At 56.6% G+C, this 19,214-nt stretch overlaps 1 protein-coding gene across 1 annotated transcript in view; it reads left to right on the top strand.

The window, feature by feature from the left end:
• SNTA1 (syntrophin alpha 1) overlaps positions 1-13,201 on the top strand; it is a 41,942-nt gene extending 28,741 nt beyond the window's left edge. The window contains exons 3-8 of the mRNA XM_029070365.2: positions 4,884-5,088; positions 5,744-5,951; positions 6,485-6,615; positions 10,068-10,264; positions 10,946-11,133; positions 12,274-13,201. Coding sequence (XP_028926198.1) covers positions 4,884-5,088; positions 5,744-5,951; positions 6,485-6,615; positions 10,068-10,264; positions 10,946-11,133; positions 12,274-12,366 — 1,022 coding nt within the window. The 3' untranslated portion in view covers positions 12,367-13,201. The remainder of the gene's footprint in view (positions 1-4,883; positions 5,089-5,743; positions 5,952-6,484; positions 6,616-10,067; positions 10,265-10,945; positions 11,134-12,273) is intronic.
• The last annotated feature ends 6,013 nt before the right edge of the window (positions 13,202-19,214 follow it).

A 19,214-nucleotide genomic window follows, 5' to 3' on the forward strand; every position in this document is an offset into this window, starting at 1 on the left:
TGCAGAAGGGGAAGGGAGGAGGCAAAATGAAAGCTTAGGGAAGGCCTCTTGGAGGAGATGTGATTTTTAATAAGGCTTTGAAGGTGGGGAGAGTGGTGCTCTGATGGGATATCATGACCGGAGAGGTGGGAAGAGATGACGTTCGAGGAGGGCTCTGAAGGACGGGAGGGATGCGGGCTGGCAGAGCTGAGGGAGGATGCCATAAGCAAGGAATTGGAGGCAGGAGACTTGAGTGTGAGGAGCAAAAAGCATGGAGGGAGAACTGCAGTGTGAAAAAGGCCCCAGGGTCTCGAGATACAGGACCACGTATAACACCCTGGCCACGTAACGATGCCCTTTCACCACGCTTGGGCTGGCTGGTAAAACCCCTGGCCTCATGGCCTCATGGCTGTGAGAAGGTGGAGGATGGTGACTGGGTCCTGGGAAGACACGGGGGTCCAGGGCCCATTCCCAGGCCCCTAATGGCTCTTGGGGAGTTTCTCAGTTTTCCCATCTATCCCATGAGTGGAGTTTGGAACTCTCCCAAGCGCTTCGTACAGTGCTCTGCACCCAGTAAGCTCTCAGTAGATACGATTGATTGATTGGTATTCTGCCTCCAAATGTGGACTCAGAGTTCAGGTGAGCCCCCGCCTGCATCCCTCAGAGAGTGGCTTTAGGCCTCTTTGGCCCCCGGGCCCCGACAGAGACACTCCTTGTTCTGGCTGCCTCATAATGGAACCTGGGCCCAGAATCTTTGCCGGATTCTGCCAGCGCAACAGGGAGTCCAGGCTGTGTCGAGGACTTGGGGTGGAGATGGCGGTGACAGAACAAACCTCTACTGGAAGCCCTGGGGCTGGCTGGGTCGGGTCCCCAAGGGCTGACTGGGCAGGCCCAGGCCCTGACGTAGACGGCAGCTGGTTTAGGAGCGGGCCACCCTCATCCAGAGAAACTCCCCTGACACACTCCGACTTCCGGGAAGAGTCCCCGGGCTGAGCGGGCCATCGATCTCCCCTTGGAGCAACTAGGGCCCCCCAGGCCCCCGTGGCCGTTGCCCCTCTACCTCTAGCCAGCCCAGATCGCCTGGGGGAAGGAGGGACGGAGAGAGAGGGTTTCTTCAGGGACCAACCTCTGATCTGGGGAATAACAGGTGTGTCCCTGAGCAGCAGGGGGCACGGGGCGGAGGATGAAGGGACGGCAGCCTGCCAGGGAAGGTCCGCAGATCAGCGCCAGCCCCACTTGTCAAACAGCCACATCCACACAAGAAAATCAAGCTGGGTGCCCCAAGAAGGGATCAGCAAAGTGGGGCGAGTTGGGGAGGGCCCAGGGGGGCCAGTGGAATTGCCGTGGACACATCAGGCTCTCTTCTGAGAAGCCACCCAACCCCTGAGAGCCTCCCCTCCTTTCGGAGTCTCATCAGGAGGAGGCGGGGCCTGTGTGGCGGGGCCGAGGGCAGGGGACGGACTCAGGATGGCTCCCTGGAAGTGGATTCCAAGCTGACCCCTTTTTGTGAGGCATGAGGAGAGCTCCACTCTGTTAGAGAAGCAGCATGGCGTAGTGGATAGAGCACGGGCCTGGTAGGCAGAAGTTCATGGGTTCTAATCCCAGCTCCACCACTTGTCTGCTGTTTGACCGTGGGCAAGTCACTCCGTGCCTGCTATCTCATCTGTAAAATGGGGATTGAGACTTCGAGCCCCACATGAGACAGGGACTGTGTCCACCTCGATTTGCCTATATCCATCCCAGTGCTTAGTACAGTGCCTGGCCCATAGTAGGCGCTTAACAAATACCATCATTATTATCATTATTGTTAATAGACCAGGATCCAATGCTCTCCTGGCTCTGCCTCCTCACTGCCTGCCTGCCCGCCCCTCCTCAGCCTCCTTCTCTCCTCCCCGTTTAGCTATCGGCGAACCCTCAACACCCAGTTCTGGGCCCTTTGCTCTCGTTTTCCACTCACTCAGTTCAAAAGCTAATCTCATGGTGTCTGGGTGGACAAATCCCAAATCTCAGAGTGCCCCCAGCCTTGACCTCTCACCTTTGTTTCAGTCTCCTATTTCCTTCTGCCTCCAGATCAACTCCTTTCAGGTTGCCATCCCCCTGCTCCCTCTTTCTCCTCCTCCTGGGCCTTAGAGTGTTAGAAACTGAACTCATGTTCTTCCCCTCTAACCCCTGAACACCTCTTCTTTCTCATCCCTGTCTCCTCTACCCTCCTCCCTACCCTTCACACGCATAACTTGGCTTCATCTTGGACTCCTCTGTCTCTGTCTCTCCTTTGCAGCCCCTGAGAATCTCAGGTCCTCCCCTTCCTCTCCTCTCCTCTCTGATCTGAGTGCAGATCCCACACTTGGATTGCTGTCAGTCAGTCAGTCAGTCAGTCAGGCAGGCATATTTATTGAGTGCTTACTGTGTGCAGAACACTGTACTAAGCGCCTGGGACAGTGCAATAGAACAACAAACGGATTGCTGTGAATGCCCTGGCCAGTCTGTCCTCCACTTGACCACCAAGGTCACATCCATCTTTCTCTGGCCATCTGGGATCTGTTTCTGGGATCCACGGATTCTGATCTGCTGGAAAATGGAGGCTTTTTCCCTCTCCATACTCAGTGCTTATCGAGAGATCTCCTAACAGAAATACTTGAGTCCCCAAATCCACTAGGTTGGGCAATAGAAGATGAACCCATTTCTCCGGAAAAGCAGGTTCAGTCACTCAAGTCAGTCATTCTTATTTAATAAGTGCTTACTGTGTGCAGAGCACTGTACTAAGCACTTGGAAGAGTACAATATAACCATATAGCAGACACATTCCCTCCCCACAGTGAGTTTAGAGGGCCGCAGATGGGTTGAATGACACCTAGGCCGTAGTAGAGCACAGGCCTGGGAATCAGAAGGTCATCGGTTCTGATCCCCGCTCTTCCGCTTGTCCGCTCTGTGAGCTTGGGCAAGTCACTTCACTTCTCAGTTACCTATTTGTAAAATAGGGATTGAGAATGTGAGCCCCACATGGGACTGTATCCAATTTGATTTGCTTGTATCCATCCCAGCGCTTCGTACCGTGCCTGGAACATAATAATGTTGGTATTTGTTAAGCGCTTACTATGTGCCGAGCACTGTTCTAAGCGCTGGGGTAGACAGGGGGGAATCAGGTTGTCCCACATGGGGCTCACAGTCTTAATCCCCATTTTACAGATGAGGGAACTGAGGCACAGAGAAGTTAAGTGACTTGCCCACAATCACACAGGTGGCAGAGCCGGGATTCGAACCCACGACCTCTGACTCCAAAGCCCGGGCTCTTTCCACTGGGCCATGCTGCTTCATAGTAAGTGCTTAACAAATACCATCGTCATCATTATTCTTATTACTATTAACACCCCCATCTCACGGATTCTTAGCAGTGAGGAGGTGCCTGGTTCACTCCAGGCCTCTCTCTTCACTGGGGACAGCTGGGCAGAGGCAAGGAGAAACCAGGATGGCCTAATTCTCTAAGCTGGGCATATCTGCTTGTGTTAGGCAATATTCTTTTTAGGGCCACTCAGTTGTTAATTGAGAAGCAGTGTTGTCTAGTGGATAGAGCCCAGGCTTGGGAGTCAGAGGACCTGCATTCTAAATCCAGCTCTGCCACTTGTCTGCTGTGTGACCTTGGGCAAGACACTTAACTTCTTTGTGCCTCAGTTACCTCATCTTTAAAATAGGATTAAGACTGTGAGTCTCATGTGGAACAGGGACTGTGTCCAATCTGATTAGCTCGTGTCTACACCAGCGCTTACTACAGTGTCTGGCATATAGTAACAAATACCATTAAAAAAAATCTCTAGTGGCCTAGTGGAAAGAGCACAGGCCTGGGAGTCTTAGGACCTGGATACAAATCCTAGTTCTGCTACGTGACCTTGGGTAAATCACTTAACTTCTCTATGCCTCAGTTCCCTCATCTGCAAAATGGGGATTCAGTATGTGATCTCCCTCCTTAGACCGTGAGCTTCATGTGGGACCTGATTGTCTTGCGCTTGCCCAGCTCTTAGTACAGTGCTTGGCACATAGTAAGCACTTAATAAAAACCCCAGTAATTATTATGAATAATTCCATTTCCCTTGGGCATCACCTTTTCTGGAGTGACTCTATTGGAATAATAAATAGCACCATTACCAAGGTTGATTCATTCAGATGAGCCCTTGAGAATTCCTTGTTTTCCTGGTGACATTTGGATCTGTTGGGTACAGAGAGGCTCTATTTGGATTTTCAAGGGGTCCTGCCCCCTTGCATGACTGTGCCCAAATTCAAAGGGTCCCTTGGTCTTCCCAGGCTGTCTCGTGGCATCAGGAATCTGCAACGTGGACCCACTCCAGGCTCAGGCAGTGACTCCAACTTCCCCGATTATTATCAATATTGTGCTGGGGTAGATACGAGATCGGACGCAGTCACTATCTCACGTTCTTAGATTGTGAGCCCCGCCGAGGGACAGGGACTGTGTGTAACCCCCAGCTGTATATTCTTTTCCCGTGCTCAATACAGGGCTCTGCACACAGTTTGCACTTGACCGGCATTACTCTGTGGGGCTCACAGTCTAAATCAGACGGAGAACGGGTATTTCAACTATATTTTATGAGGAAACCGAGGCATAGAAAAGTTAAGTGGCTTTTCTAAGGTCATGCAGTAGGCAAGTGGAGGGGCCAAGATTAGAACCCGGGTCCCCTGACTCCCAGATCCATGCTCTTTCCACTAGGCCACACTCCGCACTACTTCTTTCTGCGAATACCAGCCCCCGCTCCGGTCCGGGGGTCCACGCTCTCCCCTCCGCGGCCTCCGGTCCGCCCGGCCCCGCGGGACCTGAGGCCGGTGCAGTCTGGGCATCCTTTGGCCCTGCCTCTGGGGAGCGGCGGAGGTGACCGACCACCCTCTCCCCTCCCCAGTCAAGTACATGAAAGAGATCTCTCCGTACTTCAAGAACTGCTCCTCTTCCTCCTCCTCCTCTTCCGGAGCCCCCACCGGCTGGGACTCACTGCCAAAGCAGGCCTCCCCCTCCCTCCCCTCCCAAGACCTCAAGGAAGAGAAACACGTTTCCTTAAAGATGGGTTACGTCTCCAGGAAGTGCACGCCCACCGATCCGGAGAGCAGGTGAGCGTCCCCTCCCCGCTCCACCACCTACAGCACGGGGGGCCGGGGGATCCTGGAACACCCACCTGTCGAGGCACACACCCGGTACGTCGGAAACCCAGTGGAGAACCCTTCTTTCTCCTCGGTTACCGAGGATTGAGAAGGCTGTCAGCTGGGAAGAACGAAGGGAAGTGCTGGCTGGAGGGCACGTTCTGTCGGCCCGTCTGGGTTCCTGTCAAGCCGGCCGGCCCCTGCCCCATCACCGCCCGGCAGACCCCCGCCTCCTCATTGCCTGTCAGGCTGGCCTCCCCCTGTACCGCGCAGCCTCAGCGAAACCCCCCTGCCGCTCCCCGCAGCTATCGCCTCTTCATCCCGGCAGGAACCGGGGGTATTTCCAGAGAGGCCAGGCCCTGGCTGGGCAGTCCTCAGGTCCACTCGGCTAATGGCGGTGCCACTGGGGGCTGGGAGACTAGCAGAGCATTTGCAATCGGACTCACCAAGAATCCCAGTGGACTGGGTGAGGAGTGGGGATGGGACAGGACCACCGCCCTCCCTCACCCTCCCGACTGGGCTCGCGAGCAGCGCCCCTCTCCGCCCTCCCCCTCCCTCCCGGCAGTAATTCCAGCCCTGCTGCCGGGCCGCAAGAAACGTCTCTAGTGTGATGCCCCCTTCCTAGATACCTGGAGGTGCGCTCAGCGGATGGGCGGGACTCCCTCTTCCTGCGGGCGAAGGACGAGGTGAGCGCCCAGTCCTGGCTGGCCGCCATCCAAGCCTGCATCGATGCCCTGGTGCCCTGGGTCAAGGACGAGCTGCGGGCCCTCCTGGCGGGGGCGGGCGTCGCCGGGAGCAAGGAGATCAAGCAGATCGGATGGCTGACCGAACAGGTGACCCCGGGCCAGCACCTGGTTGGGGGAGGGTGGTTCGGGTGGGGGCTCAGGCAGGGGTTGGGGCCAAGCAGCGGGCCAGGCCGAGTCGGCTCCAGGTTCCCCACACGGTTCCCCCCGGCCCCACTTCCTCCACACGTGGGTTTGCCGGGGGCCACTCACTTCGCGATGTCTTTTCGGGGATCTTCCTGGGAGCCTCAGCCCTGCCTCTTCCCCACCCGGGCAGTATTCTCTGCCTTGCTGCCTGCCTTCCCGGGGATGGGGAGATGAGGAGGTGGGCAGTCCCTGCAGCTGCCAGAGTCGAGGGGTGGATGGCAGCCTTACTGTTACCCCCTCACGAACCTTCTTCTCCTGACGTGGTCTGGCACAGGGGTGGGGAGAAGGGATGAGCGGTGTGGGGGGCGGAGAGGGAGAGAGAGAAAGAGAGAGCATGTGCATATGGGAGGGTGTCCGTGGACTGGCACCCCCTTACAGCGAGACTCCGTTGAGGCTCAGGTCTCTCTGGTATTCCCACCTTTCCCTCCCCCTTGCAGCTCCCCAGCAGCGGGACGAAACCCGTCTTGGTCCTGCTCACGGAGAAGGAGCTTCTGTTCTACCAGACGCTCCCTCAGACTCGGGACGCCCTCAACAAGCCGGCCCAGAGCTACCCCCTCATCGCCACCAGGTAGGGGGTGGCGGGAGGGGGCCGCCTCCCCTCGCGTCCCATTTTCTATCGGCCGCCCCAGCCGGTTCCCGTCCCTGGGGCCTGCTGGGGAGCGGGGCCTGGTGAGCCCCGTGTCCCCAGCCCTGCTGTTCTGAGCGGGAGGGGAAAGAGATGTGAGCGGGAGGTGGTGCAGATGCATGGGAGCCTGGGAGGAGCAGAAACCTGTCCTGCCCTAGCGTCCCTCCACGCTCCCGCAGCCGAGAGTGCGAATGGGAGTGGTGAAGGATGCTTGAGGAGCAGGGTGGGAGCCCCCATGCGCCCTAGCGCTCTCCTCCTGCCGGGGGGCCGAGGGACTAATATTCATTCAGTCAGTCGGTCGTATTTATTGAACGCTTACTGCATGCAGAGCACCGTCCAAAGCGCTCGGAAAGTACAATTCAGCAACAGATAGAGACAATCCCTACCCAGCGACGGGCTCACGGTCTAGCCCCGGGGGCCGGTAGGGCCAGACTCAAGACATGTGGGCGTGGTGCCCTCCACTGAGAGATGGGTAGAGAATTCCGGGGTTCCTCACCTTGGGGGGGCGGGGTGTGGAGGAAGGCAGAGTGGAGCTGCTTCTGGATGGGCCGCTAAGTAGCTTCCATTCCTCAGGCCGCCTCATCACTCCTATAGCGGCGCCCGCCGTTCAGCTGTCCAGGTGGCCCAGACGGGTCTAGCTGGGGCCGGAAACAGTCCTACCCGCTTCGCTTCACCCTCCTTCTGGGCTTCGCACTCGATGGGAGTGGGAGCCGGGTCTGATCCCTCAGGAAGCCTACCAAGAGCGGCCCCTCGGGTGCGGGATGATCCTGGCCCATCCGTGTTGCGATCCAACACGGTTCCATCTCCCCCTCCTCATCCTCTTCCACTGAGGGTGGGGTTCTGAGGGTCTGGCTGTGCCCCAGGCGTCCCTGACCAAACTGAATTCCCTGGTGCAGGACTGTGCTGACCGCTGGGTACGTCTGGCTCTTGCCAGGGACCCTCCTTTGCTGCCCTTCCCACCCCCCAGCCCCAGCAGCAGCAGCGCTGACAAGGTGCTCCGGACTAGTTGCTTGGGAGTATGCTCGCTCCACCCTCAACCCCAAAACACTTATGTATATATCTTTAAATTATATAAATTATTCTTATTATTGTCTGTGTCTCCCGCTCGACTGTAAATTCCTTATGGGCAGGGAACGTGTCTTAATTCTGTTCAACTCTCCCAAGTGCTTAGTACAGTGCTCTGCACATAGTAAGCACTCAGTAAATGCGATTGATTGATTGAGTGAGCCCCGAATTTGAATCATGCTTTTATTCTTCCGAAGCCCTTTGACATTACTTGTGGCAACCTCCCTGTAAAGCAGGAAGAGGCAGGGATTATTGTGCCCATTTTACAGGGGAGGAAACTGAGGCCTAGAGAGGTTATAGAGCAGGCAAGTGGCAGACCTTAGGTTCCTCTGACTCCCACAACCGTCCAGCTAGTAGGACATTCTCTTCTCAAGGGGCCCACGGTCTAGCGGAGGAGAGAAATGAGCACAAATGGCTAAAGTTACCAGAAATCAAAGAGTGAGAAAACAGATGGCAACGGCGAACCCAAGTGAGTGGAGGAACCCCGAAGGGCGCTTGTCGGAGGGTTTAGGGCTGCCGGCTCCGAGCGAAGTGCCCATGAGGGCAGACTGTAAGCCTGTCAGTGGGCAGGGATTGTCTCTATCAGTTGCTGAATTGTACATTCCAAGCGCTTGGTACAGTGCTCTGCACAGAGTAAGCGCTCAATAAATACTATTGAATGAATGAATGGTCAGGGTGGATTAGATCCTGGACCCAGGCTTCCTGTTCCCAGATCTACTTCAGTCGGAGACATCCCGGGCCCGGGGTGGAGGGGGCCGCAGGGGTCGGAGTCATGGAGGAGGGCCTGCCGGGGCCGGCCCCAGCCCTGCCCGCTCCCGTCCGGCCCCGTTCTTGGGCATTGCTACCCTCTGGTGACCGCCGTCCGCACCACCCGAGCGTGGCTTAGTGGGAAGAGCACGGACCCGGGAAGTCAGAAGGACCTGGGTTCTAATCCCTCCTCTACCACTTGTCTGCTGAGTGACCTAGGGAAAGTCACTTCACTTCTCCGAGCCTCATCTTTAAAATGGGGATTAAGAGTGTGAGCCCCAGGTAGGACAGGGACTGTATCCAACTTGATGAATTCGTATCTATCCCAGGACTTAGAACAGTGCTTGGCACATAATAAGGGCTTAACCAGTAACAGTTTTATTATTATTATTAATAATGATAATAACAACAATAATAACAGGCGGCCCACGAGAAGCAGCGTGGCAGAGTGGAAAGAGCACAGGTTTAGGAGTCAGAGGACATGGGGTCTAATCCCAGCTCCGCCACTCGCCTGCTATGTGACCTTGGGCAAGCCACTTAACTTCTCTGTGTCTCAGTTACCTCATCGGCAAAATGGGGATTAAGACTGTGAGCCCCACGTGGGACAACTGATTACCTTGTATCTACCCCAGTGCTTAGAACAGTGCCTGGCACATAGTAAGCGCTTAACAAATACCATAAAAAAAAAAAAGAGGCCGGAGGGAGGATCTCAGCCATCTGGTGTCCTCTAGCGAGGCCTCTGGACGTTTTCCTCCGGCGGCTCCTCCTGCAATCTGTCCCTCCGGTCTGGAGGAATGGGTGCTGCCAGGCGGGGTTCAGGAGGCTACCCGGGACTCCCCCATTCTCCTCCAGTCTGGCCCCTCCGGGTCAAGTGCCCAGTCCCCAGACACTTTTCTATCAGCAGAAGCTGTCATTCATTCATTCAGTCAGTCCTATTTATCGAGCGCTCACTGTGTGCAGAGCACTGTAGTAAGCGCTTGGGGAAAGTACAATACAGCATCGTTGCGACTCGGGAGCCCCCGCCCTGACCTGGGAGCCGACGTTCCCTCCGTCTCCCTTCCCCGGGGGTGTTGCTGCCCTGGGCAAGCGATCAATTGTATTTCTTGAGCCCTTACTGTGTGCAGAGCACTGTACTAAGCAAAGTGGTATGACAGAATTGGTAGACACGTTCCTTGCCCACAGTGAGTTTACAGCCAAGACCGGGAGACAGATATTAATATAAATAATTATGGATATGGACGTAAGTGCTGTGGGGCTGAGGGAGGGTGGGAATGAAGGGAGCAAATCCCAGTGCAAGGGCAATGCAGAAGGGAGAAATAAGAAATGAGAAATAAGAAATGAGGGCTTAATCAGAGAAGCCTTCTTGGAAGGCTTTGAAGGGGGGGACAATGATCACCTGTCGGATATGAAGAGGGAAGGCGTTGGGGGCCACTGGGCCCCCCACATTTCCCTTCCTCCCAGACCACGGAGGGAGAGGGGGAAGATGGAGGAGAGCGAGCCGGGGGGAACTGGGATGGTTGTGCAACCCCAGGGGAGTCCCGCCATCCTCCTTTCCCCACTCCTTCCGCCCCCGCCCCCCGCAGGCTGGTGCATTCCGGCCCCTCCAAGGGCTCGGCCCCCTACGACTCGGAGCTGTCCTTCGCCCTGCGCACCGGCACCCAGAAGGGCGTGGGGACGCACCTGTTCAGCGTGGAGTCGCCGCGGGACCTGGCCACGTGGACCCGGATGCTGGTGGACGGCTGCCATAGCGCCGCCGAGTTCATCCAGGAGGTCTCCACAGGTCCGGGCGAGGGGCGGGGCCGGGGGGGCCGTGGTCCAGGAGGAAGGGGCCGGGGAAGAGGGAAGCGTGGGCCCGGATGGTGACCTCCTCCTCAGGAGGGGCCGTGAGAAATGAGCCACTCTGAACCCCAGCCTTCAGGCGGGGCAGGGTTTGGGGTTCCAGGGTATCCAGGCCCGGGAGCCAACCCCTTCTGGACACTGTTGCTTAGCCAGGCCCCCCTGAGTAGTAATAATAATTGGGGTACTTGATAAGTCTTTACTGTGTGCCAAGCCCTGTTCTAAGCACTGGGGTAGATACAAGTTAATCAGGTTGGACATAGTTCCCGTCCCACTTGGGGCTCATGGTCTTCATCCCCATTTTACAGATGAGGTAACTGAGACCCAGAAAAGCAAAATGACTCGCCCAAGGTCACACAGCAGACCTGTGGCAGAGCCGGTATTGGAACCCAGGTTCTTCTGACTCCCAGGCCCGTGCTCTATCCACTAGACCACACTGCTTCCCCTGAGCACCAAGGAGAGGGGCTGTCCTCCCTTCCTCCCTCTTTCCCTCCCCGCCTGCTTCCCTTCCATCGTGGTAGGCCTTGCCCATCACCATCACCCGCAGGACCCGGTCCAGAGCCCCCCGGAGAGCCCCGAGAGGGTCGTCTGAACTCTGACCCTGCCCAATGCCTCTTGTTTTCAGCCTGCACGTGGAATGGGAGAGACTGCAGCCTGTCCATCCACATCGACAAGGGTTTCACCCTGTTTGGCCTGGAGCCGGGCCCAACCCGGACCGTCCTGCTGCAGCGGCCCTTTGAGAAGCTGCAGATGTCCTCCGACGACGGGGCCAAGATGCTGTTCCTGGACTTCGGGGGCGCCGAAGGCGAGATCGTGAGTGGCCGGCTGGGGGTGCCCCGGGGAAGGGGCGGGGTCCCGGTACCCCAACCGTGGTCCCAGACCCGGCCGGCTCCGGTTGATGGCAAGTGGCGACTCTGGGGCCTCGGGACCCTCCACGGGGCCCCAGGAGCCACGGGGTGTTTTCTGCTTCTGCAGCACCGAGAGTGCCGGGAACCACTTCCCCCTCTCCAGTGCCCCCCTTCCATTTCTGTGCCCTGCTTTCGTACCCCTCTTTCGCCTTCTCCCTGTCTCTCCCCATCCCTGTCTCCCCTGGGAGTTCCCTGGGAAGCATCTCCTTGTGTTTCTCTCCTGCTTGGCTGGGGAAAGTGCACCTAAAAGTCCCCAAGTCGCGCAAGACCCCTCCTACCTGTACCTTCTGCACCTGCTAAGGGCCCATGGCAGGAAGGGGTACCTCTGAGCCCAGTGCCCCGGGGGAGGGATGGTCTTTTAAGTTGGGCACTTTCTCCCTGGCAGAATCATCTTCCCCAAGTCCCGACTGCTCAGAACCAGGCCCATGGCCCTCCAAGACAAGAGCAAAGCCTGTTTGGGGAGCCAAGAGGGAGATCCTTAGGCCCTTCCTGGAGTGGAGATTCCCTGGGAGGACTGTTATCTCAGGGAATAAGGACTGCGGGGAGCAGAAAGGGTACCACCATCCAATTCGGCCACTGCCAGGGGTTGCAACTTAAGACAGATCACTTTCTTTCTCTGGGCCTAAATTTCATCCCTTGTCCGTCGTGGATGAAAAGATGCCCCGCCTTCCCCCGGGGAGGTTGGGAGGACGCTTGTGAAAGGTGCTCTCAATCGCAGGGTGCGGCTTTCCCGGCCTCCCGCCACCAGCCAGCCTAAGAAATGGAGGCAGCGATGTCGGTGAGCCTAGGTTCTGATCCAGCCCGGGCTGGGCGTCACCAATCCCCAGTGTCCACCCTTTGCCTGTTCCCGGGGTCCAGCGGCTGGGCTTGAGGCCGAGCCAGCGAAGCCCTCCGCAGCTGGACCTGGGAGAGGATGCCGGCCCCTGGCATCGCCCTGCCCAGAATTGAGTGGCAAGGCCTGGCTTAGGCGGCTCTCTCCCACCTGCCCCGCCTGCCCCGCTGGCCCCCAGCCGCCTCCTGATGCGATTTTTTTTTGACTCTGCAGCAACTGGACCTGCACTCCTGCCCCAAAACCCTAGTCTTCATCATCCACTCATTCCTGTCGGCCAAGGTCACTCGCCTAGGCCTGCTGGCCTAGAAGCGTGGAGCAGGAGCTGAGGGAGGAAGAGGGAGGATACGGAGACCCCAGGAGACCTCTGCATACCCCTCCCCGAACCCCCAACCCCTTGCAAGGGGACGGAGAGGAGCAGAGCAGGGGAAAGCACAGCCCCGGGCAAGGAGCCCACCCAAGCCACTACCTGTCAGGAAGGACTTCACCAACCACTGCCAGGGGAGCCCAGGGCTGGGGCTGACCTAAAAATGAAGCCAGCCTCCGGCTCCTCTTCCATCACATTTCCCTGCCTCCGCCGGACAGCCCGAGGCCCTGGAGATTCCCAACCCGACCTTCCCCGGACCGCCACCATATGAGTGCCTTGCAAAGTCAATATTTTTGGTACGAAGAAGCACATTTTTATCAGCGTTTCTATTTATGCGAACCAGGGGAGGAGCCAGCCTTGGGGGAAAAGAGGTGGTCAGTGAGGATCCTGCCCCTTCGGTGAGGTACTGTGCAAGACCCAGAGAAGCCCGCTTAGCTCTCCGGGAGGGCGGAGCCTGTTCTGTGTTCGAGCCAGTAAGGACTTGTGAGCCAGGAGCACTGAGAGAGACCGGGCCAAGGCACCCGACCCCGTAGCTCCTTAGAGACGCATCGTGGACAGCAGCTGGAGCCCGATGGCTTCGACGGTTTGCTGGGCTCCTTGGGTGACCTCTGCACTTTCCCCTACTTGGGCAGAAACTGGATCTCTCCGCGACCCCGGAGGAAGGAGCCTTCTCTGTTTTCCAAATCCACAATCTGTGCCTGGAATCCTCTTTCCCCTTCCCCCCGTTTTGATTCTTTCCCGGTTTTTCTCGCCGTGAAATAAAGGCAATGAGCTCTCGCTGCGGAGGTCGGTGTGTACGGTGGGTGGGTGTGCCTGGCAGGATGACAGCGGGTGGGAATGGAACAGCGGCTCCATGAGCCCCTTCTCCTTTTCTTCCTCCCTCCCTCCCCCCAGTCCTTTGGCTGCCTCCATCTCCTCGGGGAGAGAGCGAGGCACAGAGGGAAGGGGCTCTCCCTGGGCCCAGGCCCCACTGCTCTTGCTGTGACTGCTGCTGCTGCTGCTGCTATCACCGGCTGGGGCGAGCCTGGGAAGGAGATGAGGAGCTGCTTGGACCCTCTGGCTAAGAAGCAGGGCAGACTTCTTATAAACACCGCAACTCTCCCGCCCAACAGACCTTCCCGAGGGCAATAGCCAACCCCGCCCCAGCCGAGGTCAAAGACCAGAGTGGTTGTCGCCGCCTTCTCGGGCCTGGCATCCAGGCCCAGAGCAGAAGCAGAGCTCTGAGTCTATTATTCGGCCGCTTCAGACCCCAAGGTCACTCTCCGAGACTTTCCCAGGGGCCAGTGGGGCCGTGACCTTGGCTTCTGCTGGCCAGGGGAAAGTCAGCATTTGTGGCTAAACTATCTGGGAAATAGGCTCTGCTCCTTGGTTGGTGCTGACAGTACTGACTTGGTTTTCCAGGGGCAAATGTGCAGAAATCTTCGGGCCGGGAGCTCAACAAATCACCTCAGCTGAAGTCCCATAGCCCCCGTGGAGGGACTTTTTTCCAACTACCTGCCCACCCCACATCCTGAGGCCTTCCCTTCTTCGGCTCTGCTCTTCCAGGCTGAACCAGAAGAGGCTCTGTAGATTGGGTCAGCCGAGCAATGATGGGGAATTGAGACACCCGAGCATCCTGCCCAGCGTGGCCACTGGCAGGCCGGTGGCCCCCCTACGAGGCCTGCCTCCTCTCGGGGACTCTGTAAAATGGGATTTATCACTTCCTAAGCTCCTGCACCAGGAAAGGGGCACAAACATGAGGCTGTGCTCTCGTGAAGCTGAAATCTGGAGACCAAGGAGGCCAAGGGCAGAGATACAGGAAAAAACCGGGTCATACCGCACAGTTGGATCTCTCTGGCTGAAATTAAAATCTCCACAGGGCTGCCTAACAGTTGCTTTCCGCTGCCGCTGCTGAGATGACATCCCAGGGGTTGGGCCACGGTGTTCTAGAGGTGAGAATAGCGGTGTGGCCTGCGACCTGTTCTGCCCTCTCCCAGAGGGCCTGGGAGGGAGAGAGGCTGCTTATGTCCTGGGAAGTATTCCTGGCCGAAGCTCACTGGTTCCTTGGCTGAGGTGGCCACGGAAGCCTCAGGCTTCTTCAGGCAGGGGCTAAGCTGGAGGCTGGGACAGAGCCAACCCTGGGGCACCGGGCCCTGGGTGCAGGTGCCTGAACAGGGAACTAAGGAGAGTTAAAGCGGGGAGAACTTCATACGAACAGATGCACAATTGCAACTCTTCTGCCCATAGGCCCGTCCCCGGGGCAATAGCCAAACCTGCTTCAGCCCCTTTCTACCCAAGTTCTACCCTCAACCTACAGGCTGGCTGAAACTTCACTATCTCTAAGCCATCACGCCACCCCAGTTTGGGGCTTGAGATGGAGGTTGCAGGTTCCAGATGCCTTTGCTTCAGCAGAAGGAGTCCCAGTAACTCCCTGTTTCCTCCCCACCAGCCTTCCCAGTGGATTGGGGAAATAACCTCAAGCCTCCCCATTTGAGTCTCAATCATCTCAACCTTTTTCTTTTCTTCTTTCCTTGAATTGCCGGTTCTTGACCCAGCTGCCCAGCCTCAAGGGAATAACAGATGCTTCTCAGGCCCCCCCTAGTTCCCAGAAAAAGCCAACCACCTTCTCTCTCCACCCTGCCAACTCAGAGCTACACTAAGGAAATTAGAGGAGAGTTAGAGAAGCGGCATTCCCTCGGAGCACAGACAGGCCTGGGAGTCAGAGGACCCGGAACCTAATCCTTTACCTACCATTCATGACAAATCACTTCACTGTTCTGTGCCTCAGTTACCTCATCTGTAAATTGGAAATTAAGACTGTGAGCCCCATGTGGGACATGGACTGATTATCCTGTTTCCCGGTGCTTGGTACATAATGAGAGCTCAATGACTACCATTTTTTTTTAAAGGTTGGGGCCTGGGTTGGTTTGTCCGATATGGGGGCCCCTATCAGTGTGACTGTCAATGACATCATTCCAGCACTACCAGGCAGAGTGCTTCCAGAGTGAAGGAGAGCTGAGGGAGGCCTCAACAGCCCGGGCCAGGAGGCCTTTCGTCTGGAGGTGAGGGAGGAGAAAAAGGGAAGGTATAGAGTTCCATATCCCTTGCCCCCACCAGTTGTTTCTCAATCCTCCTGCCTCTCCACCCCCGTCATCTCTGTCCCCTAGTAACCTGGCCACATACATCATCAGCAAAATTGAAACCATCAGGCGCGACCTCCCTGAATTCTCCCCTGTTCTTTCCCGGGCCCCTCGGCTCTCTTTAACTTTCCCAACATTCCCAGCAGTACCTCAAAAAGAGATCTCTCTTTTTGAGAGAAGCAGCGTGGCTCAGTGGAAAAGAGCCTTGGCTTTGGAGTCAGAGGTCATGAGTTTGACTCCCGGCTCTGCCACTTGTCAGCTGTGTGACTGTGGGCAAGTCACTTAACTTCTCTGTGCCTCAGTTCCCTCATCTGTAAAATGGGGATTAACTGTGAGCCTCACGTGGGACAACCTGATTACCCTGTATCTCCTCCAGCGCTTAGAACAGTGCTCGGCACATAATAAGCGCTTAACAAATGCCAACATTATTATTATTATTATTTTCTCTCGGTCCTCTCAAAAATCTAACCGCACCACCTGTGTTCACGGCCCCATTAAAACACTTACCCCTCCCTTCTTTCCTTCCTGACTGTCATCTTCAACTGTTCACTTTCCAAACCCCTTCTTTCCCACTGCTCTCAAACGTGCTTTGTATTTCCTATCCTTAAGAAACAGCCCTTCCTTCATCTCACAGCTCCCCCCAGGAACCGCCCCATCTCCCTCCTACCATTTCTTTCTGAACACCTCGAGAGAGTTGTTTATACCAATTGTCTCCACTTCCTCTCCTTAATCCCCTCCAGTCTGGTTTCCTCCCCCTTCATTCCACCAAAAATAGCCCTCTCTAAGGTAACCGGTGAACTTTTCATCGACTCAGATGGCCTCGACTCCATTCTAATCCTACTAGAACACGCAGACAGCAGTTGCCTTTGATGCTGTGGACCACCCCCTTTTCCTTTAAACTTTATCCAATCTTGACATCACTGACACTCCTCTCTTGGTTCTTCTCCTATCTTCTGGGTGCTCCTTCTCGGTCTCTTTTGCAGTCTCCTCCTCTGCCTCCCAGAGCTCTCACAAGGGGATTACAGTCTCGAGGAGGAGAAAGGCATTAAAATAAATTACAGATAGGCAAAATGGGAGAGTTTAAACACTATGAGGGCTGTGGTGCTCGGGGTGGGGTGTATAAGAGGTATCCATCCGAGTGCGTAGGTGTCAGAAGGGAGGAGGAAAAGGGGAGATGAGGGCTTATTCAAGGAAGGACTCTTGGAGAAGTTGTGATTTTAGTAGGGCTTAGGTGGGGAGGGAGAGTGGTGGCCCATCAGAGACGATGGAGGAAGGAGTTCCAGGCCAGAGGGAGGATGTGGGCAAAGGGCTGGGGGCAGGATAGGCGAGATGGAGGTATAGAGAGCAGTCTCTGGTGTTAGAGGAGCTGAGTGGGCGGGTTGGGTTGTAGTAGGAGAACAGCGAGATTATGTAGGAGGGGGTGATCTGACAGTGACTTAAAATGAACTGTAAGGAGTTTGTTTCTGTTTGATGCGGGGGTGGATGGACCCCTGTGGAGGCTTTTGAGGAGTGGGAAGACATCCCCAGGACCTCCCTGGTCAAGCCCAGCCACGGTCGACGGTCCTCCAGGGAGATCTCGGTGGAGAGTTCCAGACAGAAGTCTCTGTATACCATCACAGGAGGGCCCCTCCAGAAGATCACGGAATTGGGCCTGGAAAATCCTGAGAAAGGCAGGAAAATATCTGGAATCCTTGACCTACCCCATGACCGTTAGTCCCGGCCTGTAGGTCATGGGGGGAGTCAAGAGATGTTCCCCCTGCCCCTCCCCACCTTTCTTCCCACTACCTCCCCACCAGGCCCAGCCACTTAGCCTCGTGGCTACCTGGTGGCAGAAGATAGCGGAGCTTAGCCTGGGCCCGTGTCCTAGCATTTCTACGACGATTCTGCTGGAAGCCTTCTGCTCAGGCCACCTCAGGCAGAGAACCTAGGCGACAACTATTCTCCTCAGGGTTTCAGCCAGCCCTTTAAATCCAAGTCAGGTTTTCTGACCTCCTCCCCATCCTGGACCCCCAGTCCGACCAGTCCCTGCCCCTCTCCTGCCGCACGGCCTGTAGATGAGACCACTCTGGCCCGATCTGAGGGGGACTCAATGACCTTGAGCTGGACCCCCAAACAAAGAACAAGTCAGAGACCCAATGACCAGTCTGTCTGCAACAGGTGGTTTCTAAGAAGACATCGACTTCCTACCTGTGGCCGTCCCAGCGTGCCAGGAGCTGGGGGAGCAAAGAAAGGAGCCTGAGAGGAAAGTTTGAGGATGGAGAAGCCATACCTCCTGGCTCTGAGCCCCCTGGCCCTATGGGCCCTCGGGGACTCCATGACGGGGACCATGGGTGTTGGGGGGGCGTTGCTCCTACGCCAGGCAGGCTCGAGGCGTCCGCGGGATCACCTCCAGTGACACCTGGCAGGTCTTTGTTCTTCTGACCCCACGGAGGAAGGCTCACTCACACCCACTCCCGCGGCACCGACCACACGGGAGGCCGCCCCTTGCCCAGCGCTGGGGGCGGGGGACCCACAGAGCAGAAGAAGGAGGGGAGAAATTGGGATTTTCCCCTGAAGCGGCCCAGCCCGGCCCGGGCCCGGGCTTCTCCCGGGGCTTTGGCACGGGGGAAAGCGTGGCGCTGATGGTGCTGGGGTTGGAGGTTGGCTGGGGTCGAACAGGGTGGGTCCAGCTCCCGTCCAGGCGGCTTCCCTGGCCAGGCACCGTCCTTCTAACCGCAAGGCCCGCAGCTCCCTTCTCCCTACCCTTCTAGCCCGGGGGACCCTCTTGCCACGGGAATGGGGCAGCCCTCAAATAACGGCTCCTCACAGTTCAGCGGGAGCCGACCCGGCCTCGGTCTTGTGCCGGGCAGTCTCCAGCTTCAAAAGTGGAACCCTCATACGCAGGAGTTGGGTAGAGGGGTATGTGCCCTGGCAGGTGATCTGCTGGTCTTTTTGTTTTACTTTTCCCACCGGCCATCTCAAAAGCTTCTCAGGAACCAGGAGGAACTGAATCCTGGCGGAGGCTGACCATCCCCCCATCCCCTCATCTGCCTGAGAAGCAGTGTGGCTCAGTGGCAAGAGCCCCACCTTGGGAGTCAGAAGTTGTGGGTTAGTAATAATGATATTAGTGTTGGTATTTGTTAAGCGCTTACTTTGTGCCGAGCACTGTATTAAGCACTGGAGTAGGTACAGGGTAATCAGGTTGTCCCACGTGAGGCTCATAGTCTTAATCCCCATTTTACAGATGAGGTAAATGAGGCACCGGGAAGTCAAGTGACTTGCCCAAAGTCACACAGCTGACAGGTGGCGGAGCGGAATTCGAACCCATGACCTCTGACTCCTAAACCCGGGCTCTAGGAGTTCTAATCCCGCCTCTGCCGTGTTCAGCTGTGTGACTTTGGTCAAGTCACTTAACTTCTCTGTGCCTCGATTACCTCCTCTGTAAAATGGGGATGAAGACTGTGAGCCCCACGAGGGACAACCTGATTACCTTGCATCTACCCCAGCCCTTAGAACAGTGCTTGGCACAGAGGAAGTGCTTAATAAATACCATTATTATTATTATTATTATTATCCCCTCTCATTTCCTGGGACCCCAAGAGGGAAGGAGGCAGACTTGGTTTTCTTTCCTCCATCACAGTTTCCCCAACCGACAACAGGACTCACCAAGCATAATGGTAATAATATTAATG

This window comes from Ornithorhynchus anatinus, chromosome 8 (genome assembly GCF_004115215.2).
Source record: "Ornithorhynchus anatinus isolate Pmale09 chromosome 8, mOrnAna1.pri.v4, whole genome shotgun sequence".
NCBI classification, from domain to species: domain Eukaryota; kingdom Metazoa; phylum Chordata; class Mammalia; order Monotremata; family Ornithorhynchidae; genus Ornithorhynchus; species Ornithorhynchus anatinus.